This window comes from Ursus arctos, unplaced genomic scaffold, assembly GCF_023065955.2.
Source record: "Ursus arctos isolate Adak ecotype North America unplaced genomic scaffold, UrsArc2.0 scaffold_15, whole genome shotgun sequence".
Taxonomy (NCBI): Eukaryota; Metazoa; Chordata; class Mammalia; order Carnivora; family Ursidae; genus Ursus; species Ursus arctos.
The window spans coordinates 35,191,001-35,218,481 of NW_026622819.1; the positions used below are offsets into that span (position 1 = coordinate 35,191,001).

Sequence of the window (27,481 nt, forward strand, 5' to 3'; positions counted from 1 at the left end):
GTTATGGGATCGAGCCCCACATCAGGCTTCTCCACTGGGAGCCTGCTTCTTCCTCTCCCACTCCCCCTGCTTGTGTTCCCTCTCTCGTTGGCTGTCTCTATCTCTGTCAAATAAATAAATAAAATCTTTAAAAAAAAAAAGAATAAACTCCAAATATTGGAATAGGGACTGAGAACAAACAGTTGTACAAAATCGTAAAAAACTGTTCTACCAAAAAAGGGCAGTGCAGTATCAGGTGGGAGATGGGGGAGCATACCTTTCATTCTTATGAGAAAGACAGAAACAGTTCTTAAGACTAAAGGACAGTTAAAGACTGGACAAATCACTGGATAAAACATGTTACTGGCTCAGTAAATGCGTTTACAATATTTTAAATTCTAATTATACCTGTAACATTGTTCCTAAAATAGACAACTATTCTTACTCATTTAAAAAATCTGCGATTACTTTTGAACTACTGGAATCCAAAACTGTGAAAAAGAAAGCCGAGCTGAGTTGCAGCACAGAATGCTTTACTTATTTTTCCATAGCACTGTCTCGACTCATTTGATAGCATCTTTAATTTTCCTGCCTAAAGGTCTTCCAGTGGATACACAAATTCCCCCTTCGATGCAGGGAGATTTGAATGGACGCACCAGCAAGAACTGATGAAAACACAGGAGTATCTGCCAATCGAAATGAACCCTCCTTTCTTGTCAGGTGCCCCTCTTCTAGAGAGTCCTTCTTAGGCTTCCCACGTCTGGCCAGCCACCCCCTCCCAGCACACAGAGCACACTGCCCTCATTGCAGTAGATTCCCACATACTGTGTTCTAATTCTATGAGGTACTGTCGTGTTTCTCCCACCAGACCATGAGCAAGGATTAATAATTTATGAGGCAAATGCAATGGCTTACTTAAAAATAAAAACTTTTGGGGACATTGTATTATTTGAAAGGCAACACATTTACCAGTCAGTGATATGTTATGACTCTCCACGGAAAGGTTAGAATATTTTGTCATCATTTCTTCTCGGATGGGTAGACTTGTAAGAGGTGAACCTGTAAGAAAAAGAAAACGTGATTGCATATTATTATCAAGATGAAATGACTACAAGCTAGTTTGTAACAGTTAAAATCCTATATTGTATACTATTCATGAAAAACAACGTTTTCAGGAATCTCCGAGGAACTAGATCTCATACACTCACAGATATTCAGAAATATATTGGGCTATTAAATGTGACCAAATTTCCAACTTTTTCTATGTTCTTTTCTTTACCGAAAAATCCCTACTGATCTACAAGTAGCTTTTAAAAAAATATTGTCTTAGCCTACCATTTGTAGTTTCTTTATAAAACATAAAGGAAGACACTGAAGAATGAGATAAGAGTGCCAAAAAGAAGACAGACATGAAGAGGCAGAAAGAAGATGAGTGAACAAAGAGAGACAGGGAGACCATAATAAAGGGCATAAAATTAGGACAGAGAAGAAAAAACGGATGCACAGTGAGAGTTTCTGCTGTTTATTTTTCAGCTTCAGTTACACACCAGGTAACCCTCTACCAACCTGACTTTTGGTTCTCCTCTGTTGCTTCTCATCTTTTCAAAACCTTTATTGAAAAAAAAAGTTTCCATTTCCTCCCTCCCACTCTGCTAGAAACAACTACTACTACTTCTTCTTCTCCTTCTTCTTCTTCCTTCTTCTTCTCCTTCTTCTTCTTCTTCTCCTTCTTCTTCTTCTCCTTCTCCTTCTTCTCCTTCTTCTGTACATTGGCTACTGTTCTTTGTGGGGCACCAGAACTTTCCTCCCATAAAAACTACCCCGACTCTATCAAATAAGTCAGAAAAGGGGAAAGGCTTATGATTATAGTCTTGGCTGCACTCTTAAAACTTTCTCATTCCATTTAAATTAAACCTGAGCCTTTTTAAATTTCATTTTCTTAATACTCTGCTCAGAAACTCACTCCTGGTGCAAGATTAGATTTCCAGTTCTTTTCTGACATGTACGAAAAATATTATCAAAGTTAATGATCACCTTTGTTGCCTCAGCTTATGCATAACTTTTACAATATTGCCTAATAAAAAGATCTATCTAGCAGAAGCCCGCTCTCCAGTAAGCCGTGTTCCAAAGGCTTGATCACTTCTAAAGCAGCTTTGGAAGGTGGAGTGCACTTTCTCATGAAGTAATCCTTTAACGAATTTAATATGTAAATCGTACCACCCTCTGAGAGTGATTACACAGGAAAATATGCCCTGAGTTTCTCATTGGGCTATCAAGAATACAAAACATTTCTTCCACTCACATCTAACATTCATTCATTCATATTCTTTCTGTCTCTCTGTCTCTCTCTCTCTTTCTCTGTCTCTCTCATACACACACACGTGCACGCACACGTGCACACACACATACACACACAGAATCAAAAAAGGCTCCTATCAACATTCTTTTTCTGATGAAAAAAATTTGTTTTTCCATTCTTGGGCATAGCTCACTTAGAAGTTGTATTTAAGAGGAAATATCCCTGGAAGATGAAAGCAGATGCTGTTGACTTACAGATAGGAAGCCAGGAGGGTGCGGATGGGAAGGAATGAGCTGTTCTGTATCATCCGTTCTGGGAAACTCGCAAAACATAAGCTTTAATGTCTTTGCTTCCTTGCTAGGGAGTTCTCTTTTCTTGGCCTAGCCTCCTGCAGAGCTGACTATAATTGTGAGGGTTCTCATCACACTCTTTATCCCTAAAACAAGCCCATAATCCTTTGAGATGGCCTAATATCATTTATTCATATTATTAGTAGCAGTATTCACACTATCAACAGCAATAAGAAAGTGACATAAGCTGAAAATGTGTTTTATTCCTTCTTCTTATTTCATTTAAATAGGTGAATACAGAGAGCAGCTGATACATGCTTGATGCTGGTACAGAGTATGAAGCTAGGTAAACTTGATCCCTATAGGGCCACATGGATCATAATAATATTGATTTAGGCCCACAATTTGTAATTGAGGGTCATTAAAATTTCAGAGGGCCACCCATTCACAGTATTGACTATAACTAGCCCGTGTATTTTCCAACTTGGCAAGTGAGCTGCGGAGGACGAAGCCTGATTTACATCTTTGAGAGACTCTGGAGGTGGAACAGAGGCGGAGATAATGCCACAGAGATGAGCTCAGAGGCTGGGGTTATTTTGCCATTTCTCAGTATCAGGACTGGCTGGGAGAGCCTACCTGTATTAGCACAAGAGAAGACAGGTCCGGACTTGGCTTGGACAAAATCTAAGCTTACAGAAGCTGACAGAATAGAAGGGAAAAGAAAAGCCAAGCTTCAAGAGTAGGGAAGTTTGGGTAGCTCCAGAATATACTAACTGTTATGACCATTTCCCGCGGCCAGTCCATATATTAAAACTACAGACATCCATAAATCGGCCACCACCTGTCCCCTAACTTCATATCCCCTCTAAAGCATTTATCGTGATCAGGCTCCAGATTCCCCTGAACAAGCCCCAAGTGCAAAAGAACATGTATCACTCTTGCAATTTTTTTTGCCTCGGGAAAAGCCCCTTCCAGAGGCAATGTACACCCATCTGGAGAGGAAAAAGCAGGGCCCTCTACAGAAGGTGTTAGAAGAGTAAAAGTGAGAAGTTCTTTGCTTAGCCAAGATTTTTTTTTTTTTTAATCAAAGAAGTAGGAATGTAAACCTTATTGCTTTCTGTAGGAGGGCAAGTGGCAGGAGGCAGAGATTGGTGTTTAAAGGAAACTGGCAGGAGAGTCAGGCACATGTGGTTTGAATACTTCCCCAAAAGGATTAGGCTGAGTCACCAAAAGAAACACAAAATGGAGAGGCTGGAATTTGGGATCCTTAATCCAAGCTCTGCCTCTGACTTGTTACTCGGGGTTTCATTTCATGGAGAAAAGAGGGAGGATCAGAAGAGTCTAGTATTGAGTGATGGTGCCAAGATCACAGCACACATTCCTCAAGTTATCGTGCTCACCCCTCTCTTAATCATTGCGGGAAACTTTCCACCCGGCCTTCTTTTACAGTTAGTGAAAAAATGCCACATAAAAGAGTAACATCTAATAGCTTTTCTAAAGATTAAAGATTTTTCTCCCTCTGCAGGGGCAATGGGGCATGAGGGTGCTGCGTCAAAGAGCTGAATAACAACCTAATCTTCACCTATTATTAGTTCGTGTGAAATAGCAAAATGGCCTCTACTGAAATATCTTTCACGTATTACATTTTAAAATAGACATTGATAGATGGGTTTATAATTCATGCTGTTAAGATTTTTAAAAGAAATAAACATGCTATAATTTCTACTTAAAATATTAATGTAGCATTTTTACATATTTAATTCTGGAGCTGCATTTTAATTGAAGTAAATTGGGAAGAAAAAAAGAGGGTAAGTAACAGTAGAACACTGCATTGGGTCTTCAGATTTGCTTTTCCCTAAATCAAAAATAAGTTCAACCGCACCTCTTTTTAAGAATAAGCATTTTCTGGGGCGCCTGGGTGGCACAGCGGTTAAGCGTCTGCCTTCGGCTCAGGGCGTGATCCTGGCGTTATGGGATCGAGCCCCACATCAGGCTCCTCCTCTATGAGCCTGCTTCTTCCTCTCCCACTCCCCCTGCTTGTGTTCCCTCTCTCGCTGGCTGTCTCTATCTCTGTCGAATAAATAAATAAAATCTTTAAAAAAAAAAAAAAAAAGAATAAGCATTTTCTCTCAACCCCCCCTCCCAAACATCTTCATTATATTTCATGATCTTGGAAGGGTCTGGACTTCATTTAGAGAAAGGAGTAAGTAAAAGCTATTATTAGGATAATTATCATTCTCTCTCTTTTTCTCTCTCCTCCATATAATGCACTGACTGCTACCAATATGTATAATTAACAATATTTTTAATAAATCTTAATTTTAGCATTCTGATACACAGTATTATCAATGTGGAGCCCAATGACAAAAATACTATAGGAATGGATAATATATACTATTTATAAAACAGAGGTTTGGAATTCAGAATATATTTCCTCATGGAAGCAATGCTATATATAACCACGAGATCCCATGCCAAATTGTAAAAGCCATTTAAGCCATGATATGGCTAAACAATAGCATTAAGGTATCTAATTACCAATATTTCTAATCAAAAGTGCTTTTAGAGTTCTACTTCTGGAATCTAGGAATACAGTATTCCTATCCCATCTGCAATGGCAGTAGTAGAAAGAAGAGAAGGGGAGAATAAAGCTATATTGATTCCCAGACACTATAATACACAGAGAGTTTGTCAAGAAAAGAGAAAAGAAGGTTTGGCAAGAAAATAAATTCCTGATGGGGACATTAATAAGTCAGACTTTCTAAGTCAGGGACAGATTAAAAAAACAAACAGGAAGCTCATATTTTTTCTACATAAAATGAAAACCACTGGGCAAAAAGGCCATTTTTAGGGGCGTCTGGGTGGCTCAGTCGGTTAGGTGCCCAACTCTTGATTTCAGCTCAGGTCATGATCTCAGGGTGGTGAGACTGAGCCCTGCGTGGGGCTCTGTGCCAGGCATGGAGTCTGCTTAAGATTCTCCTTCTTGGGGCGCCTGGGTGGCACAGCGGTTAAGCGTCTGTCTTCGGCTCAGGGCGTGATCCCGGCGTTATGGGATCGAGCCCCACATCAGGCTCCTCTGCTGAGAGCCTACTTCTTCCTCTCCCACTCCCCCTGCTTGTGTTCCCTCTCTTGCTGGCTGTCTCTCTCTCTGTCGAATAAATAAATAAAATCTTAAAAAAAAAAAAAAGATTCTCCCTCTTTCCCTGCCCCTCCCCCACTCCACTTGCGCACACACACTCTCTCTTAAAAAAAAAAAAAGGCCATTTTTAGACCAACAACAACAACAAAAAAACCTGAAGAACAATTAAAAAGCCTAATAACAAGAACAGCGTGCACTTTTACAAAGCCTTGAAAAACTGGTTTTAAACCTTGGTCATATTGAAATATAAACAAATTGATCTTTTCTTTGAAATAGGATTATTCCAATAAAATACATTTTGAAGGGCGGTGTAAAAACTCTTATTTCAAACTACCTCTAAACAGTCATTAAGATATGTTAACAGTGAATCTTAGGCCAAATAAAACTCCTAAAAAATAAAACCCCGAAGGTCTGACTAGAATTTCTGCTCTTTCTAAAGACTGTGGGTATTTCAGATGTCTCACCCACTAGGTTATTCTTTGATAAGACTTAGATTCTGTTCAGTGGTTCTCCACTGGGGCTGACGTTTGCCCTCCCCAGGACATTTAGGAATGTCTGGAGACGTTTGGATGTCTCAACTTGGAGGAGGCTACTACTTGCATCTAATCGGTTACAGTAGTTTCCTAGGGCTGTCATAACCAATTACCACAAATGTGGCAGCTTAAAACAACAGAAGTTTATTCTCTCATAGCTCTGGAGGCCAGAAGCCCGAAATCAAGGTGCAGGGCCTTGCCGCCTCTGAAGGCTCTAGGGAAGAATCCCTCCTTGCCTCCTCCTAGCTTTTGGTGGTTGCCAGCACTCCTTGGCATTCCTTGGCTTGTAGGAAGCCACATCACTCCCATCTCAGGCTCCATCTTTACACAGCCATCTTCCCTTTGAGTGTCTGTCTCTGTATCCAAATTTCCCTCTCGTTTCTTTCATGAAGACCACAGTCTTTGGGTTAAGGGTCTATCCTAATCTAGGATGACCTCATTTTAACTTGCAAAGAACTTGCTTTCCAATAAGGTCACTTTCGTGGGTACAAACAGTCAGGACTCGAACACAACTTTTTTGGAGACACAGCTCACTCACTACATAGGAGAGGCCAGAGATGCTGCTAAGTGTTCTGCAGTGACAAGCCCCCACAACAGAGAATCATCCAGCCCCAAATGTCAATAATGTCAGGTTCAAGAAACCCTGATTTCAAAGCAGGTACATCCACAACTCTGATTAACTTCAACGGGATGATTTTTAATAATCTTCAGATGGCCCTGTGGCCCTGAGGTCCTGTTCTATATACGGTAGGTGTAGATATTTTAAAGCAAGAACATTTCTGGCCACCCTTTTTGCCGGCCACACCCTCCCGCCAGGGGCCTATTTTGAGGACCTTTCAGGGAGAGGCACTAAGTGCTGGATGGAGTTTTGAAATGCAAACCAGGAAATCTGTTACAGCTATTAGCCAGCTCCAGACGCTCTGCTACATCAAGAAAGCACTTTGGGCTTCAAGATCAATCAGATGAGATATCTGCAGTCCCTTTCAGGATCTCAGAACTATGTCATTATAAGGCTATAAAAAAAGATTCTATCTTGGGGGTAGAGATACATTAGTAATGATATAATCACGACTTGAAAAATTGTAGAAAAATGTTATGTTCAATTAAAAGAATAACACCATTTTCAAAGATAACATCTATTATTTCTACACTGACAATATATTATTTGAGATCTTTTATTTTTGCGTGAACAGTGACTATATTTATTGGGAGTAGTTTTTTGGTTTTTTGGGGTTTTGTTCTTTTTATAAGGGGAACCTAGGGCTCCAGCACACATCATTTCTTTCTTTCTTTCTTTTTTTAAGATTTTATTTATTTATTTGAGAGAGAGAGAGTGAGAGAGAGCATGAGCAGGGTGAAGGGCAGAGGGAGAAGCAGACTCCCCGCTGAGCAGGGAGCCCAATGCAGGACTTGATCCCCGGACTCCCGGGATCATGACCTGAGCCAAAGGCAGACACTTAACCAACTGAACCACCCATGCGCCCCCTAGGGAGCTTTATTTTTAATAAAACGTTGTGAGGTTTTTTCTTTTCTTTTCTTTTTAGGATTTTAAGTAATCTCTACTAGACCAAACATGGGGCTCAAACTCACAAACTCGAGATCAAGAGTCGCACACTCCACTGACTGAGCCACCCAGGTTTTTTTTCTTCTATGTCACCGTGTGTGTCCTAAGTTGTTTATCTCTATGGGTCACATTATATTGTGAAATATGGTAGGCCAATGATGCGAAAGTAATTTCAAAAGAGTACAATCCAGGACAAACAGCCTCCACACTTATAATCTGTTTGAGGACAAATACTCCTTTCGAAAATGGTACTTAATTGTATAAACTGATGACAGTTTCTCAACTCTCATTATGGCTTAATGTCTATGTTAAATAAAGCTGTCTCAGAAAGAGTTGAAATTCTTCTTGCTTCTTTTCAAAAGATCTGAAACAAAAGAATTTTGAGTACAGAATAAAGAATTCTTCCCCGAACCACCTAAGAATAAGCTGCTGACCTGGTGACTCGTTCCCCTCTAAAACATGATTGTACATTGCCTACCCACCCCTCCACTTCACCCCAACACTGCCATTAAAGTTGGGAAATTGACATTTATGCATTACCATTTCATCCCACACCTCATCGAAGTTTCAACAAAAGTCCTAAAGATGTACTTTTCGGCCAAAGGCTGCAGTTCAGAATTACACGCTGCCCTCATGTCCCCTCTATTCTCCTTCGCTCTGTCTCAGCTTTACACATACTTGACCCTTAGGACCAGGACAGTTCCAGTATGGTTATGCTGCAATATAATTAGATTTGGAGTAGACCTTTGGCAAATATATCACAACGGTGATGTGTTCTCATGACATCCAATCAGACGGTCCATAATTTTTATTCCTCTCTTTGCTGATGGTTTTTACTTTGATCATTCGTTTAAAGCCATGTCTGCCAGGTTTCTCCACAATAAGGTCGTTCTTTTTCTCTTTTCATCAATACTACTTTATGAATTTTGTGGGAACTCACTTCAAACGTATGTAGTATTTTGTGCCTCATCAAACTTTCAATTGATTCATTTAATTAATTTATATCAGTATGTACTCATGAATACCTGTATTATTCAATGGGCATTATTCAGTGGATACTAATGGATACAAGTCCATTAGTATTATTATTTATGTATAATATATTATGTTATATTATTATCAGTTTGTCCCAGATTTGTCCAGTGGAAGCCGTCTCACTCTTGTATCTTTTTGACATGGCCCATCATTCTTTGAGCACTTCATTGCTCTCTGGCACAAGAGGTTCAGGGCTTGTCTTACACTTTCTCCTCCCTATTCATAAAATCAGCCATTTCTCCAGGAAGTCCTAGTTACCATCAGTAAAGAATGGTATGTAGATTAAGATCAAGATCTGACTCATCACTATTGGGAAATCACTGCTCCACCTCAGTGGGCAGAGCTAATACGTGCATGTATATTCATACACACACACGTATGTATAAATATATGACATGTACGCATTATACATATATTTACACACATACGCATTTATATCTGTTTATATAGATATAGACATGAAAAATAGATCATGACAGATCTGAAATCATGAATTTATGCTAATGCTATCAATTGCAATCCAACAGCACAAGATTCTTTCTAGTTTTCCCCTTCTTTATTTCCTTCTTCTAGAGAACAACCCGAATCTTATAACCCTTACTAGCTTTACTTATTTGCCCAGTCTCCCTGTATGCATCTAATCTCCCATTGCCACTGCCACTCTTGACCCCAAAGAAATGTCTTCCACACTCACTCAGGCTCCGACATCCTTCACTGCTTGCTCTTCTGCATGCCTAACTGACACCCCCGATCAGGATGAGACACCACAGTGTCGGGCTGCCCGTATGTAGAAGCTGTCACTCTGCTCAGCTCTGAGGCTGAGATCTAGGTGCCCCCTCTGTAGGAGGACCCACCTCACTGTGCTCAGCTCTAGTACTCCACATGGGGCCACTCCCCTACCCAGACGCCCTCCGGACCGGGCTCAGCCTCTAATTCCCTGATCTGGGACCCTCTGGCTTCCTCCAACATGGGAGGTTGCCTCCCTGCATTCCCCAACCTAATGATTATAGGACCGATTCCCAGAAGGAAGAGAAGGAGACGGGAATAAGAGATAGGGACAAAAGAACAGGAAGAGGCAGAGCCAATTGAACTAATTCTTAACAAACGTTTATATAATTTTAAATGTGACGATAATTTAGGGTCACAATTTCGATGCATCAGATACAACTCCATTAAAGATAAGGCTATAGTTAATCTGTTCCTTTAAACAATTTAAATGACTTGAAACTGCTTAAACGCTGCTGAAGTTTTCTACTTAGGCACAAACTAACACAATGTCAAAGCGTGTAGGTGCTTGAATAATATTTTTCTCACAAATATTTATTGCTAGGCAGGTGCTGTGTGTGTATGTGGGATGGGGAGTGTCTCTAGAAGGGAAGGTGGTTGATCAAGAGGGTATATAAGCAATGTTCTCCAGAAGCTAAAAGTGATCATTTCAAATGACTCCCCTGCAAACACATTCTTAAAAAAATAAACATGACCCCTTCCCTCAATTTATTCTACTTAAGAGTAATAAAAATGATGTTTAAATATTCCAATTTATCTAATATTTGCTTTTATAAAGTTACTTTACCTTTCTTATTTAATTGAAATTGCTTAAAAGAATTAAGGCGAAGACTGTACGTAAATTTATTCTAGAACTCCAAGTGTGTTAGTATGCCCTTCCCTTCCAATCAAGCATTTAGATCCATACACCACGCTCGGTCAGTGGTTCCAAACTTGCATAGACGTAGCCAGCTTATCTCGGACAGACAACTGAGTATTGTGTTTAAGAAAACAGGCAATGGGTTGGGGGGCATCTGGCTGTCTTAGAAGAGCAAACTACCCTTCCTCTCAGGGTCATGAGTTCAAACCCCATATTGGGCTCAGAGCTTACCTAAAAAAATAAAGAAAACAGGCGTTGGAGTCAGACTGAACAATGCTAAGTTTCCTGCTCTACTACTTAAATAATTATATATTGGGCAATTATTTAATCTCCCTAAATTCCAAAGTCCTCATCTGAAAGTCAGGGACAGTAAAAGCTAACCCATAGGGTTATATACTGCACAGTGCAATGCCTGGCACACAGTGGTTATATAGTACATATGATAAATTATAACCATTTTTATTATTAAAATTTGACCCAAAGTCTTAGGCTTAGAGAACACCTATTTCCAAGTAGTTCAAAGGACCTAGATAAAAAAACACCCAGTAAACTTCATAACAGCCTCTTTAGCAAAGAGGAAACAATCTCACAGAGATCCACAAAGAGTCTATAAAATGAGGTAGGGTTGCTTCACAATTTTTAGTTCTGCCTTAAAATGAGGTGCTAACTTCATACCTTTCAAACAGCACATCATTCTACAATTTTAACTTAAGTGGAGCTAAGAGGCCAGACTGACATTGTGTACACACACAGACACTTGCCATACTACATACATCATCCCATTTATTTACAACTTTGTTAATTTATTCCACTTTCATTTGTTTCCTACCTTTTTCCTCTTTAGAAGTCTGCTCTGTATGTCAATTTAAACCTGACTCCCTGCTACCAACAGTATAAATAACCCAGCAGTGCAATCGCTACGCCATTATAATTTTAAAGCATGGTGTTCAACCTGCTTAGGATCACGTGATTAAAATCACAAGGGAGCTTTCAATACCTGAATTCCAGGCTAAATCCCAGGCCAACTGAATCAAAAATTCTGAGGACAGGATCCAGCTAGCAGTTGTTAAAGCTCCCAGATAATTCCAACATAGAGCCAAGTGGGAGAACCCCAGTTGTCGAATTCACCCAGAATGCAATGGTCCTCAGAGCTGCCACAGTGTAAAGTGAAAGAGGAGTGAATCTAGGAATAGCCCCAAGCCCCAAGTGAATCTAGGAAAAGCCCCAATTTATTCTTTGTAAATAATATAAATGAAAAAGAGGCATGTGGCCAGGAAACGGGACAAGGAAATTTAGGAACTGAAGCAGCCCAAAATGTTTTGTCTAAGTTGTTAACACCTAGGCCTTTTAAAGGACAGTTGTAAAAACTGAATGATCTTATCCTTTGATTATCTTACTATCTTTATGATACAAAAACTCTACATGTTCTAAGTTCATAAAAGTGAATTCCTATGAAAGTCTGAAAATCTTGTGTAGAGTATCTTAATTTTAGTCGCTGATAGGCACTATTTGCTAACCTGATTGGCAGTCTACTGTCCTAATTAGCTGCTAAACGTTGAAAATGTTAACACAAAAACCTGCATTAGAAAGTAGATCGGATGAAATACTTTGAACATTAAAAGTAATTATAAACAGGTGAAGCTAAAATGGCAAATTTGGTGTTGGTTTTGGTAATGTTTTGCACATAGATCCCTCTTTCAAAGTTTCTTAAACAATCAAAACAAAACCACAAAAAATTCGCTTTCAAATACCATGGTGTAAAAGAAGATACACACACACACATTATCCAACGAGTTGTGGGCTTTGCTTCGTTAGTTGGTTGTGGTTTGCTGTTATTTCAACTCAATTCTAAAAAAAACATCCTCAAAGCCAACCCACCTGCCAGGCAGGGAGGTGATATTTAAATCTACTATCGATTCAAGAGAAGGGAGTTGGCCTTGGGGAATGTGGCTTTCAGAAACCCTGCCGCTTTTTCAGAAACCAAGTCGCTACCTTGTTCCCGCCCGCACCCTCATACCCTGCCGCCCTCGTCCTTGGAACACCCAGACACTGCCCTACTACCAACGCCCCCGACTCGCGGGGCGCTCTTCGCTCCAGATTCCATCCCTGGAGCGGAGGAGCCCCATCCACTCCACTCTCCTCGCCCAGCTTAGACAACCCAAGCCTGGCCAATGGGAGGAGGCGGCCGCCGCTCGCCACCCACCATCGCCAGCATCTCCGCGCCTCTCCCCACCAACCCTTCCCCGGCGCGTCGGCCAAACCCTCAGCCCACGGGCACCCAGCCTGGCGCGTTCCTTCCTGCGCACCGTCCCCCGCAACCCGGCCCTGCAGCCTTCGCACCTGTGGTATTGCCGTCCGCCCAACTCCGGCGCACCGCGGCGAGGAGGCACAGGAGGAGCAGCCGCGGCAGCAGCGGCGGCGGCTCCCGGAGCCCCGGCAGGTCAGGCAGGGCACGCATGGCGCCGGCGGGTCAGCAGCGGTCCTCGCGCACCGCCGTCGGTGACCGAAGTTTCTGCGCACACTCGCCGGTGGCCCGGCGCTGGCTGCCTGGCCCGGGGGCGGGACACGCGACAAAAAGCAGAGTGGGAGGGGCCCGGCCGCCTGCCCTCCTCCCCTGAGACGCTTTCTCTGCGCCCGAAGCCGACCCAGGACTGCGCCCCGTCTTCCATCAATTATGCAGCACGCTGGCCGCCGCGGGCGGGCCCGGATGTGCAGTAGCCACCGCCGCGCCGCATCGTCTCCTGCCTCCGCCCTCCCGGCGCGAGCAGGTCTGGGCGCCAGCTTGCTTAAGACGCGGCAGGTGATGCCTAGCTCGTCTCCTGCAGGAAAGCTTGAAACTCCGTGGGGGGGGGGGGGTGTAGATATCTATCTATCTATATCTGCCTTTGCAGTTCGTCTGAGGCAGGGTTCCCTTATTGACTTCGATGGGACAGATGAGAGGAAGGAGAACACTTTTCCGCTCCCCCGGGACATCCCTGGGTTATTAAGGAGATTTATGCTTGCGCAGGTGGAAGGCGCTATCCAGCTGCCCTGCATCCTGGACGACTCTTTCTCTGCTCTCCGTACCAAACGCACACACCTTCCCCTCTAGTCTCTGAAGGCTTAACCGGTTCTCTCTAGATTAAGGTTTCAGAGCCCCAAGGCCCCACGGTGTCTGTTTTTCTTTTCCTATTGTTTGCTTAGCCTAACGGCTTTTAAGGAGCCACCTAGAGGTCAAGAAATAAAAACTACCGAAAGTAGATAACTGTGTAAACGGCACAAGCCTGCGGACCTTTGTCAAACTTAAACACTGTTTAAGATAATACTGTCTCCTACCCCGCAAGGCTGTAGCTCGCAATTTTCAGTGCTCCCGACCAAATAAAACTAAAAGCTATCAGAGAGGGGAGGAGAAATCTCCGTTCTAACATAAAAGAGCAGTAAGATCTGATGATTCTCCAGGGTGTTATAACACCCTGTGTTATAACATTAAAATATTTTTTAAAAGCATTTCTCATAAGTCTTGTTCCCTCTTCCTTTGTTCTTAGAATGCCAAGTTTGATATTCATAAATTCATTACATACCAGTGTCAAAAAAAAAAAAATTGAGGGGCGCCTGAGTGGCTCAATTGGTTAAGCAGCTGCCTTCTGCTGGGGTCATGATCCCGTGGTCCTGGGATGGAGCCCTGCATCAGGCCCTCTGCTTAGTAGGGGAGCCTGCTTTTCCCTCTCCCTCTGCCCCCTCCCAGCTTGCTCTCTCTCTCTCTTTCAAATAAATAAATAAAATCTTTAAAAAAAATTGAAAGAAAATGTCAGACACAGTGATGCCTGGTGGTTCAGTTGGTTAAGCATCTGCCTTCAGCTCAGGTCATGATCCCAGGGTCCTGGGATGGAGTCCAGCATGGGCTCCCTGCTTGGTGGGGAGCCTGCTTCTCCCTCTGCCTGCCACTCCCCCTGTTCGTGTTCTCTCTCCCTCCCTCTGTCTCTGACAAATAAATAAATAAATCTTTTAAAAGATCCCAGACACAAATTTTGAAAGCTGAAGTGCTAGACAAGAGCTATGCTCACTTCACAGAGGAATGGTTAATTTTTAATTGGTAGGTATTACTAAAATATGCCTGTTTCCGGTTCAATATTATAAAGGGACAATTTCAGAGGAATGTAGATTATTTAAATTGGTGTTAAGAGAATATGAGTAATACAATTCATTAAGCATAGTAATATCTAATTAATGTTAAATATCTGCCAAGTGTCAGGCACTGGGTTCAGAAGAGGCTGCAGATACTGCAAGAAGTATGCACATGCATGCGTGCGCACGCACACACACACACACACACACACGCTAATCTAGAGAACTGTTTATCTATGAACTACAAATCTCAGGAAAGCCTCTTCTCAGTGAAAAAAATATGGTTATGATGATTAACCCTTTCTGAACAAAGCCTTTTTAGAGACCCTGTAGGATTAACATTTTACATCAGGACTCTCTTAGGACCTTAACCAGACTTGCTAAACCCATATTGCCTGACCAATGGTTGCTAAATCACACCCAACTCGCTGCCCTGCACCCTGTCTCAGGATTAACTACAATCATTTGTTTATACCTTCAGAGTTTTAACAGTGAGCACTTCCCCAAACAAGCTAAACATTGACTAACCTTCCCCAGTTGGTCCTATAAGCTCAAATTCACTTTACTTCAAATGAGCTGACCTCATTTAAAGAAAAATCATCTTGTCCATCCAATCAATGTGTTCATGAATTAGGGAAAAGTGACTTGCCCAAGCTGAGACTAATTCCCAGGTCCTGAGCCAAAGGCAGACACTCAACGACTGAGCCACCCAGGCGCCCCTTAATCTTTTATCTTTAAAACCAGCTTATATGATACCCTCCTTGTATGGGTTTTTCTGACCTTTCCAGTCCGAATTGACCTTTCCTTGCATGGTGAGTTAAATATGGCCACAAATACGTTGACACTGTCCTCGTCATGAGGGGGAAAGAGGTTCCTCTCTTCAAGCTGGGTGGTCTCTGTGACCTCTCTGACCTAACAAATGTCGCAACAGTAGCATTGTGTGAGTTTCCTAAAGCAAACCACAAGAGCACCCACTTCCTTCCTCCTTGTTCTTACAAGAGAGCTGCCAGGAAAAAAGTGTAACTACCTTGAGATCAACATGCCGTGAGAAACCCAAACCACATAGAGAGACAGGAACAGTGAGATGACATGCAGAGGGGCCAAAGAGCGGCAAGGTGCTAGATTTGTGAGTCTCTTCTTGAAGCCTCAGGCAAGGCCAGGCCCTAGCTGAGTACCACGCAGTGATCCCAGTTGATACTCCTTAGAGGGGAGTTGCCCAGCTGAGCCCTGCCCGAACTCCTGGCCCACACGTCTGGGAGATAACACTGTTGTTTTAAGCCACTAAATTTTAGGGTAGCTTGTGTCACTGCTCCTCTGAACTCATACTGTCCCCAGGATTAATTTGACAATTAATAATTTATAGCCTTGTGATGTGATCTTCATTGTTGGCTTCAAGTTACATTTAAATATTTTATTAGTATTCAGCTTGTTATGTGATTATATCTTCTTTCCCAACTCCATTACAACTCTTTGCAGTACCTCAAATAGTTCTATAAGTCTTTGTATTTCCTGCAGTATCTTAAAAAAAAAATAGTACTTCTTGTGTGCTCTGTTTTTTACTTTTTAGAGAATCAATTAGGAAATAATTTTTTTTCTTTTTTCCCTAAAACTTGTGTTTGTAGAATAATACCGTAAAAACTTTGTTTTTTTCTTTTAGGATATAAGCTGTTGTTGAGAGAAAAGTGTGTGACAGGGTACTAGACAGCTGTGGAAATAAGAATGGGAATGTGCATGTGGGTTACCTCTTATGGAAGGCAATATTTAATTTAAAAAAATTATTATTGAAGAAAACATTATATCAAACAGTAATATATGAGAGGGCCTGTTTCCATATATCAATGCCAACAAATCAAAATGTCTGTCTTTGTCAATCTGACAGTTGACAAACAGCATGCATTTACAGTTTAATTTGTATTTGTTTTATTGTAAGTTGGGGTGAGCATTTTTTATATGTGAAAATGTCATGTCCAATTGTTGTTGCCAACAACAAGATCCAGCCTGACTAGTTTTAGCAGAAAAATAAGCACTTAAATGTTATTAGGTACTACTTGGGATTGTTGATAAAACAGACTCAGGAATAAACTTTCAGGGACACCAGGATTCATGCAGTAAACTCACCAAATATAGATACCGCTGATGCCTCCCCCATCAAACAGGATGGTTCTCAATGCCCTGCATCCCCAGCTGCCCCCATCCCTCAGGCTACCTGCGGGTCAGCCACTGGCCCTTGCAATCCCTGCTGCCACCTTCACCAGCCAGATGGGAGCCCTGCTCTGCTCCTCTGCTCCTCTCCGAATCAGTCTCCCTCCCCTGGGAGTGTCCAAGGCTAGAGCGCATGCCTGACTGCTAGCTTCAAGAGAGCTCTGACCTCGATGGGAAAAGGCAGGATTTGTAATGTGAAAATCTCCCCAAATATAGAAGGTTGTCAAAATATGACAGGAAGCCCTGAATATCCACTCCAGTCCTCCGCACTAGGACAGGCAACCTTTCTTCATACTTAGTCTTTGAAACGAAAGCAGATGCTCCCCAACTTAATACAGCATGTACTCGCTTCAAATGCAGACACCCCATTCAATCCGGAAAGAGGCCTGTCTCATTGGAAGGGGAAGTTGGATCCCTGACTTGTACAGATGCAGATTCTAAGGCTCTGGGACAGGAGCTAGTAGTATGTTCATTTAACATATGTTTTTGTAAAACTTGCTAAAGTAAACATTTTAACTGGAATTATTTAATATGACCATTTATTTCTACTCCAGCTGCTCTTGCCTCTCACTTTCCCACATGTCAGATGGCATACTGTGAACGTTTTTGGGATCCTGTGAAAAGGAAGTTGAGTTAAGGATACATTTCATAGGGATTTATTATAATACAGTTTTGCGTTTGCAGTCCCTTTGGTATAGGGCCAAGTGATCGCTTGCCACCCAGGCAGAAATGGCTTAAAATGTATACAGACCTTCTGCTGCGTGACAACTAGCACTGTGACTGAATCGAGTCTCTGGGCATCTCGACATAAAGGTGAAGAATCAGAGACCAGATCCTGATACCCTACGGTCACTTGGCCCCAGAATTAAGTTGAGAAGGAGGGAAAAGGATGCCATTGCCAGATCAAAGATGTAGTGGATGAATTGTATCCCCCCCCCACCCAATGCATATATTGAAGCTCTAACCCTCAGTAGCTCCCATTGTAACTGTATTTGAAGATAAGTCTTTAAAGAGGTAATTAAGGTAAATGAGGTCATGTGGGTAGGCCCAGAATCTAATATGACTAGTCTTGGACCTAATCCAATATTGTACCCTTATAAGAAGAAGAGAGGCACCTGGGGGTTTCAGTTGGTTAAGTATCCAACTCTTGATCTCAGCTCAGGTCTTGATTTCAGGGTCGTGAGTTCAAGCCCCGTGTTGGGCTCTTCGCTGGGCATGGAGCCTACATTAAAAAAAAAAAAAAAAAAAGGAAGAAACACCAAAGGAAGCACACACACACACACACACACACACACAGAGAGAGAAAAGGCCATGTGAGGACGTAAAGAGAGGGCAGCCATCTGCAGGCCCAGGAGAGAGGTGTCTGAAGAATCCAAATCTGCTTCAATCATTTGTCACTGTCTATTTAGTTTTTGGTAGTAACTTTTCCCAGTACGCCTTTTGCCTTGTGACATTATCACCAAATATTATTTGTTATGTCGTCAAATTAACCAGTCTTTTTAAAAATTAGCTTTTGTTTTTGTCATACCTAGAAAAGCCTTCATTGTTTAAAAAAAAAAAAAGTCGTCCTATGTTTTCTTCTAGTATTTTCTGCTCTTTTTTATGTTTGAAATTTATGTTAATATAAATGTTAATCTCTAAAAATGTAAAATTATTATGTAAATTTATGGTAATAATTATGACTTATCTTCCTGTCATTTTCAGCCATCTTTTAGTTTAGAATTTTATGTCATGTTTGATTTTTGGCAATAAACTAACCAGTCATTTAAATAAATTGTTCATTTATTATTTGTTTAATATTCCTGACTGTTTCTCATATTTCAAGCTATGTCAAAGAAGTGACAATGTTTAGTTAAGATTATGGGGAGGAGTGGCTAACCAAACCCATGAGTAAGAAGGAAAATTAAATAATCTGAATATATGCCCGGCGGAAGTATAGATGTCATACTGGACTGAATCTCAAGAGATCCAGCTCATGTTCACATTTTAGAGATGAGTCAATTTATAGAAGGCAAATTTGAGATGTCAAAGCCCTGATTCCTAAAATTTTACCTCAACATTTCCAGTGCTGGGGGGGAGATGGTGAGGGAGAACATTTTTCACTATAAATGATTTAAAAGTTTCAATTTTTATCTGAATATTTGACTTTTTGCACAGTTTGATCTCAGAATAGAACCAATATATTACTTCCCATGAAGTTAATTGTTTTGTTAATTTTTTAAAAAATGAGAATTAAAGGTCAGATAAAACTAATTCATCTCCACAACTAGATATTTGGCCATTTGTAGTGATGTCATTGTTTCTCTTCCATTAAACTGGCGGAGAGAAGGCATACTCTGTCTTAGGATCCCCATCATGTTAGGTGTTCTATGAATGCCTTTTTTTTTTTTAAAGACTTTATTTATTTATTTGACAGAGATAGAGACAGCCAGCGAGAGAGGGAACACAAGCAGGGGGAGTGGGAGAGGAAGAAGCAGGCTCATAGCGGAGGAGCCTCATGTGGGGCTCGATCCCATAACGCCGGGATCACGCCCTGAGCCGAAGGCAGACGCTTAACCGCTGTACCACCCAGGCGCCCCATATGAATGCCTTTGGAAGATGGGCGAAATCAGTCAGTAGTAACTCTGGGTTTGGGTTCCGATACAGAGCAGCCTTGTATGCATTCTGGGAGATTAATGGTTGCTGAGGAGAGTGTTTAGTTAATAAATGTAGGTTTCGTTTGTTAAGGAACTTTTGACCAAAAGAGAAAGGCAGAAGGTTTAGTTCTTCTCCGTGTAGAAAATAAGCAAAAATGGAGATAGTATATGAAAAAGAGAAGCCTCTGTGTGGGGATGAGATGGCCTTGCTGATTCTTACTGGTTGAAAGAATATTTGAAGGCAGTGGTTTTGAGTCACAGCACTACCATTTAATCTTTTTGTGAATCTAGAAATAACCACCACTCCAAAATTCGGTTTCCTTTCCTATACAACAGGGAAATAGTACATGTCTGCCAAGGTTGTAAAAATAAAAATAAATGTTTTGGCAGGATTGCAAACCATGAAACAAAATACGTGGATGGCTGTTGTAGTGATTTGGTTGTTATTGCTACTATTGTTATGGATTGCACGATAGCCGTGTTTTTTTCCTTGAAGTACTTTCGTGCAAAATGCATCCAATTTGGAGCTCTGCCTTGTGCCTTGGAGCTCAGAATAAATGCTACCAAGTCACTCTAATGGATTAAGGAACAGATTGTATTGGCAAAACTTATAATGGACGCGATCACCAGAAAGAAAGGTGCAAGTGGTCCGAAACCTCCCCTCATATACCACAATACTGTGAAGAGTCACACTAGCACCAGAGTACTCTACTGGACACACAACATAGGCTTAGCACTCAGGGAAGGACCCTATCCCACCGCTCATAGACAGCAGCCTTTTCTATGGATTTTGTGGCCAGCACATACAGAAGTGGTAGAGAAAAATCAGCTTCCAATATACTGTGACCTTGGCGCCCATGCAAAGCTACATGTAGGCACAGTTACTTTTTGAGGGAAAGGAAGGAAGGGCGAAAAGTAGTGCTAGAATAAAGAGAAGTGTGTGAAGCTTGATTTAGAAACAGATGCCTGGACCCCCACCTGAATTGTATGTTGTTGGGCAAAGGCCCTGCTCTCACCCTCAGAGAAAACTGAAGAGATGAAAACGAAGGGTCTTTAGTCTTGGATCTGTAGAGTTGAGGGTGTGAGTACTCAGGACTGGACCCCTCATTTGTGGGGCTCAGAGCAAAACTAAAATGCAGATCCATTGTTCAAAAATTACTCATTTTAAGATGACTCCATAGAGAACTAAACCATGTGTCTGGCCCTGATTAGGACCCAGTGTGGCTGTGCAAGTTGGTTCTGCCTCTGTCTAGCTGGCGGCTTGGGCACTTCTCCGAAAACAGGAAGATCAGGGTCCACACCGCACTGAATGCTGGATGCTAAGAACCCCCTTTTTTATTTTTCTTTGCTTTTTAATTTTTTTTTTAATTTAACTGTAGCTGCCCCACAGTGTTACAGTAGTTTCAGGTGTACGACATCCTGATTTCATAACTCTATACGTTATGCTGTGCTCACAACAAGAGTAGCTACTGTCTGTCACCATAAGGCTATTATAATACATTGACTACATTCCTTATGCTGTAACTTTTAGTCCCATGACTTTTTCAATCCATAGCTGAAAGCCTGTATCTTTTTACTAATTGGCTGTTACCCTTACTCTCCAGATGGGAGATGGAAAGAATATTTTCAGGTGTAAGTGACCTGCCCAAGGGTCCCCCAAAACATTTAAGATTTTTGTCAAATGAATCTCAAAGTCAGAAAAGCCTGATATATTTGTACAGAATGATTAAAATAAACTTTTAATCCCTACAGTCATGAACAAGAATAAATAACAAAAGATCACCAAATACCCAAGAAAAAGATTTAATATGGAAAGAGAAACCAAAACAGAAGAAACATAACTTATTAGTAAAAATTATACAAAGATAAGAAATTTCAATAGAGGGGCGCCTGGGTAGCGTAGTCGTTAAGCGTCTGCCTTCGGCTCAGGGCGTGATCCTGGCATTCTGGGATCGAGTCCCACATCGGGCTCCTGCGCTGGGAGCCTGCTTCTTCCTCTCCCTCTCCCTTGCTGTGTTCCCTCTCTCGCTGGCTGTCTCTCTGTCAAATAAATAAATAAAATCTTTTTTAAAAAAATTTCAATAGAAAATTAACATAAAAATCCTCAGATTAAGAAATGATATCACATCTATGAGAAAAGAACAAGCTATTATGAGAAAGAACATTCAAGGGGGAAAAGATCAGATTTGATAACATGATAAGGGAAATGAAAAACGTTTGGGAAAATAAAGTTGAGGAAAACCTCACAGAAAGTAAAGCAGAAGGACAAAGAGATGGCTGTAAGAAGAGAAAAAAGATAATATTATTTAAGTAGTCCAGGAGGCCCAATATCCAAATAATAGAAAGACAGAACAAAGAAAATGGAGGAAATCAACAATGAAATAATTAAAAAATTAACTGAAATTAACTGAAACTGAAGGAAATACAAGCTGAAGGTTTCCACCAGTTGGATGAAAATAGATGCATATTGAGGCACACCACTGTGAAATTTCAGAACACTGTAGATAAGGAGAAAGTCCTATACGTTCCATAGAAGGGGATATGGAACTGGTCAAAAAATAGAATGGCTTTGACATTCTTAATAGAAGAGAAACACCCCCAAAATTTTTCAGGGAAATGTTTCCAACCTAGAGTTGTAGGCCCTGTTGAAATGTCAAGTAAATATGAGGACCGAGTAAAAACATGCTGAAGTATGAAATATCTTTAAAAATTTATCTCCCATCCATACTTTTTCGCAGCAAGCTACTGAAGAAAGTCCTCCTCAAGATCAAGAGGGTAAATCAAATTAAAGGGGGAAATGTGGGAACAGGAAGGGAGATGCTAGGATGAAAAAAAATTACAAAAAGTATCTCAGACTCATCAAAACATACTGAATAGTAGCGATGAAAGTGTGATTTATTTTCTTACTTTAATTAGAAATCCTATAGTATTCTGCTGTTAAATATGATTGTTGTTGGTTTCTCGTTCTATAGGAAACCTTTTCCTTGGGTTTTGGGTGATCTTTAGCTGTTTATTCTTGTTCCAGATTGTGGGGATTAAAAGTTTATTTTAATCACTCTGAGCACATACATAGGACTTTCCTGACTTCCAATTTCACTTGAGTTTTTTTAATAAGATTTATTTTTTGGTTATACCCAACGTGGGGCTCCAACCTACAGCCCCAAGATTAAGAGTCACATACTCCACTGACTGAGCCAGCCAGTCACCCCTACTTGAAGATTATCTCAAAGGTTTTTGGGGACCTTTGCGCTAGTCATATACACCTGATCATATACCTTTTGGTAGATACACATAATTATACATAGGAAGTTAATTTTATTCCTAGCTTACTAAAACTTTTTGTGCGTAACAGATTCTTTTGAATCAACCTCTCATGATCAGTTACTTTTAAAAGTAGAATTTAAATAGAAATTGCATCAAATTTATAGATTAATTTGGGGAGGGTTGACATCTTTGTAATGTTGAGTCCTCTCTATTTTGTTATCTCCATTTTATTGAGTCTTTAGAAATTTTAACTTTTCGTTCATGTAAATTTTATATGATTTTAATTAAATATACTCATAAGGGGGCACCTGGCTGGCTCAGTCAGTTAAATGACCAACTTTTGATTTCAGCTCAGGTCATGACCCTGGGATGGCGCCGCACATGGGAGCCATGCTCAGTGGCAAGTCTGTTTGAGAATTCTCTCCCTCTCCCTCTGCCCCTTCCCCACTCACGCTATATCTCTCCTCTCTCTCAAATGAATAAATAAGTCTTTAAAATAAATAAATATATTCACGAGCATGTAATTCATAGCATTGTTTTGTTTTTATCTTTGTTAAAGGTATTTTTTTAATGTTTTTATTTTGTAATTTCTATAAATTAAAAAAAGAGTGAGACCCCCCTCCCCGCCCCGCTCGCTAACACTCAGAAGAATCTTCCCCATCCTTGTGTTCTCCTTCTGTCTTCCAGCTTCTCAATAAGCACACAGCCCCAAGACCACCCTTGACACCTGCAGCCGCTCTATGCATGCCAGAGCACCCCCCACACCCCCACACCCCTACTCTCCCCGGTGCTGTCTCTTGCCTCCTCCATCCCACCGCTGCCGCTGAGCAGCGTATATCTGGTAGGGACTGGCCCTAGCCTTACCCTGGTCCCAGAGCTGCTGCTGGACCCTTGGCAGGCTCACTGGCTGACAACCCACGCCCTGGGCTACATGGCCTGACCTGGCCTGCTCCTGAGCCTGCCGCTCCTACCCACACTGGACTGCTGGGCACACTGCAGTTCCTGCATGCCTCTACCCTGCTCCCGCTTGGCTGCTCGGCTAATAGGTGTGCTGCTGACGGCCTCAAGGTATCCAGTGCAGCCGGTGGCTACGCCTCCACGCCCGTCTACCTGGTCATGCTGGCAGAGCGAGGTTACCACCCTAAACCTCCCCCGGGGATGCTATCACTGTGGCTGCTGCTACAGCTGCCCCTCTGCTCGACACCCCTGTGCAGCTCCGAGCCACCCTTCCTGCAGCTATTCTGCGGCCTCCTTGCTGGCCTGGCCTAGGCAGCTGGAGTCTTCCAGTGGCTGGAGCTTTCTGAGCTGAAGCTGTGAGCACTGCAAGAAGGTATCTTGTGCAGGGCCCTGGCAGGGTACTGGCCACTCTGACTCCTTCCTACCCCAGGTGGCCTGGCTGAGCTGCCTGCTTATTCCCCATCTTGCTGGAGTGAGGCCTCTTGCCCCTCGACATCCTTCCATGGCCTCCGGTCCCACAGCGAAGGCTCAGGCTAGAACCTACCAGGCCTGGGGCCTGTGTTGCAGATCTGGGAGGGCTCCTCAGAGGGGAACCTGCCTAGGCTTAGCCCAGCTTCTCCCCAGGGACTCCACTGTGGGCAGCCCTAGATGACTAGATGCTGCAAGAGGGGATCCAGGTCTCACTCGTGAAGGTCCTGCACAGCGTCCTGAGAGCCCACTATGGCTGCCTAAGCCCACTGTCCCCTCTGCGGCTGCAGCAGCTGGAGCACATGGGCTTCCCCACAGAGCAGGCAGCAGTGGCATTGGTAGCTGTGGCTCACTGTTGTGTGTCACTGCTGCTGCGGGGGGGTTGGGGGGGTGAGTTGGTCACTGAGGTCCTAGTGACTCAGGGGAGGGGTTGCGCACCCACCCCCAAAGGCCCTGGTCCTCCACGGCACATGCAGACCCTCAGGTGACAAGAGGCTTGGGCTGGGAGTGGGTGGTCTATCCAAGCCCCAGCTCTGTCCGCTGAACGTTGCGGTATGATACAGGAGAACCCCTCCCTACACCACACCCCACCTTGGCACTGTTTAGAATAAAAACCAGCTTGCTTTTCAAAAAAAAAAAAAAGTATTATCATATATAGTATCTTCTAACTGGTCACCTTACTAAATTATTTGGCTCTTTTTAATAGTTTTTTGAAAAAGTGACGTGATGTAGAAAATCACACAAATTGAAAAAAAAGCTACAGAAATATTTACAAATTATTTTAGGGATAGAAAAGGACTTTAGAAATACAGAAAAAGATTGACATTTTTGACTACATAAAATTTTATTTTATTTTTAAAGATTTTATTTATTTATTTGACACAGAGAGAGACAGAGAGGGAACACAAGCAGGGGGAGTGGGAGAGGGAGAAGCAGGCTCCCCACTGAGCAGGGAGCCCAATGCAGGGCTCGATCCCAGGACCCTGGGATCATGACCTGAGCTGAAGGCAGACGCTTAACGACTGAACCACCCAGGTGCCCCTACATAAAATTTTAAAGAAAATTTATACATGATGAAAGACACCACAAAATAAAAGCAAAATACATATTAGGAGAAAATACATACAGTGTATCATCTATAAAGCTAATATCCTTAATATTAAAAGAGCACCAATATGTTGGGAAAACTGGACAGCCACATGCAGAAGAATGAAACTGGAGCATTTCCTTACACCATACACAAAAATAGATTCAAAATGGGTGAAAGACCTAAATGTGAGACAGGAATCCATCAAAATCCTTGAGGAGAACACAGGCAGCAACCTCTTTGACCTCAGCCACAGCAACTTCTTCCTTGCCTTCAGGGAAACAAAGTCAAAAATGAACTATTGGGACTTCATCAAGATAAAAAGCTTTTGCACAGCAAAGGAAAATAGTCAACAAAACCAAAAGACGACTGACAGAATGGGAGAAGATATTTGCAAATGACATATCAGATAAAGGGCTAGTATCCAAAATCTCTAAGAAATTATCAAACTCAACACTCAAAGAACAAATGATCCAATCAAGAAATGGGCAGAAGACATGAACAGACATTTCTCCAAAGAAGACACCCAAATGGCCAACAGACACATGAAAAAATGCTCCACATCACTTGACATCAAGGAAATACAAATCAAAACCACAATGAGATACCATCTCACACCAGTCCGAATGGCTAAAATTTACCAATCAGGAAACGACAGATGCTGAGGAAGATGCAGAAAAAGGGGAACCCTCCTACATTGTTGGTGGGAATGCGAGCTGGTACAGCCACTCTAGAAAACAGTATGGAAGTTCCTCAAAAAGTTAAAAATAGAGATACCTTACAACACAGCCATTGCCCTACTCGGTATTTACCTCAAAGATAGAACGGTGGTGATCCAAAGGGACACCTGAACCTTTGTTTATACCAGCAATGTCCACAATAGCCAGACTATGGAAAGAGCCCAGATGTCCATTGACAGATGAATGGATAAAGAAGATGTAATGGAATATTATGTAGCCATCAAAAATGAAATCTTGTCATTTGCAACAGTGTGGATGAACTAGAGGGTATTATGCTAAGCAAAATAAGTCAATCAGAGAAAGACAATTATCATAAATGATCTCACTGATATGTGGAATTTAAGAAACAAAACAAAGGATCATAAGGGAAGAGAGGAAAAAATAAAACAAGACAAAATCAGAGAGGGAGACAAACCATAAAAGACTCTTAATCATAGCAAACTGAGGGTTGTTGGAGGGGAGGGGGCTGGGGGGCTGGGGTACTGGATGATAGACATTAAGGAGGGCACTTGATGTAATGAGCAGTGGGTATTGTATAAGACTGATGAATCACTGACCCTTACCTCTGAAACCAATAATACATTATATGTTAATTAATTGAATTTAAATTTAAAAATAATGATATTTTTTATACTTGATTAAACATTGAAATAATGTTTTTAGACAAATGCTGGGTTAAATAAATAAATCATTAAAATTCAAAAAAATAAAAGCAATTGAATTTAAAAAATTAAATAAAAAAGCACCAATAAATCATTATAAAAGATAAGGACTCCACTTAAAAAAAAAGTGGCATGGGATGCATTTGGGGCAATATATAAATGGATCAGGATTAGTCTTAAAAAATCTGGGTAAGAAAATAGAGTTTATTGTCTTTTCTCAGCTTTCTTTGTGAGTATCCAAACAACAAAGATCTCAGTTCATAGCTTCTGCAGTAAATTTCTGCATGGACCATAAATAGAAAGAACAGACAGAGCCATCAGCAAAGTCAGTGGCACAGAGACAGCTTGAAAAGCAAGTTCATTCACATCAGGGGGCCCTTGGAGGACCAGGTGTACAACAAGTCTTTCCAGAGTCTCAGCATCGTTCAGGCCTTTGAGGAGACAAATTACATTCTCCATCTGTTTGTAGCCCAGCCAGGCTCCTTAGCCAAAGGAGAAGAGCTCTATTGTCTTGGGATGCTTTGAAAAAACATTTTCGAAATGCTGGTCCCTTTGTTGTTGAAGCAAAGACACAGGGCAGGCCAGGGAAATGGTGTGAGCCTGAGTGAGTGTGCCCCAACACACTGGCAGAGAGAATGTAGAAGGGTTTGCCACCATAGTGGAATCAGGGAGGATGGTCAAAACACTGGCTGGAAGCACCGGGAAGACAGTGTCGCTGATCTCTATGCCATGGTGATATCCTCTTCAGGGCCTCCACAAACCGGGCAAAGATAGTTCCATAATATGCAGGACCCAGTGCAGAATGTAAGTGTGAAGTCCCTGTTCAAAAAGCAGGAAGAATTTCTGTTACAAGTACTAAACTATAAACTTTTTACCT

The 27,481-nt window shown here is 41.7% G+C and overlaps 1 protein-coding gene and 1 pseudogene across 1 annotated transcript in view; one reads left to right on the forward strand and one right to left on the reverse strand.

The window, feature by feature from the left end:
* EMB (embigin) overlaps nt 1-13,170 on the reverse strand; it is a 47,398-nt gene extending 34,228 nt beyond the window's left edge. The window contains exons 1-2 of the mRNA XM_026506933.4: nt 12,825-13,170; nt 949-1,038 (exon numbers count right to left, since the gene is read on the reverse strand). Coding sequence (XP_026362718.1) covers nt 949-1,038; nt 12,825-12,942 — 208 coding nt within the window. The 5' untranslated portion in view covers nt 12,943-13,170. The remainder of the gene's footprint in view (nt 1-948; nt 1,039-12,824) is intronic.
* On the forward strand, nt 12,941-24,603 carry LOC113260762 (rhomboid domain-containing protein 3-like; annotated as a pseudogene).
* The last annotated feature ends 2,878 nt before the right edge of the window (nt 24,604-27,481 follow it).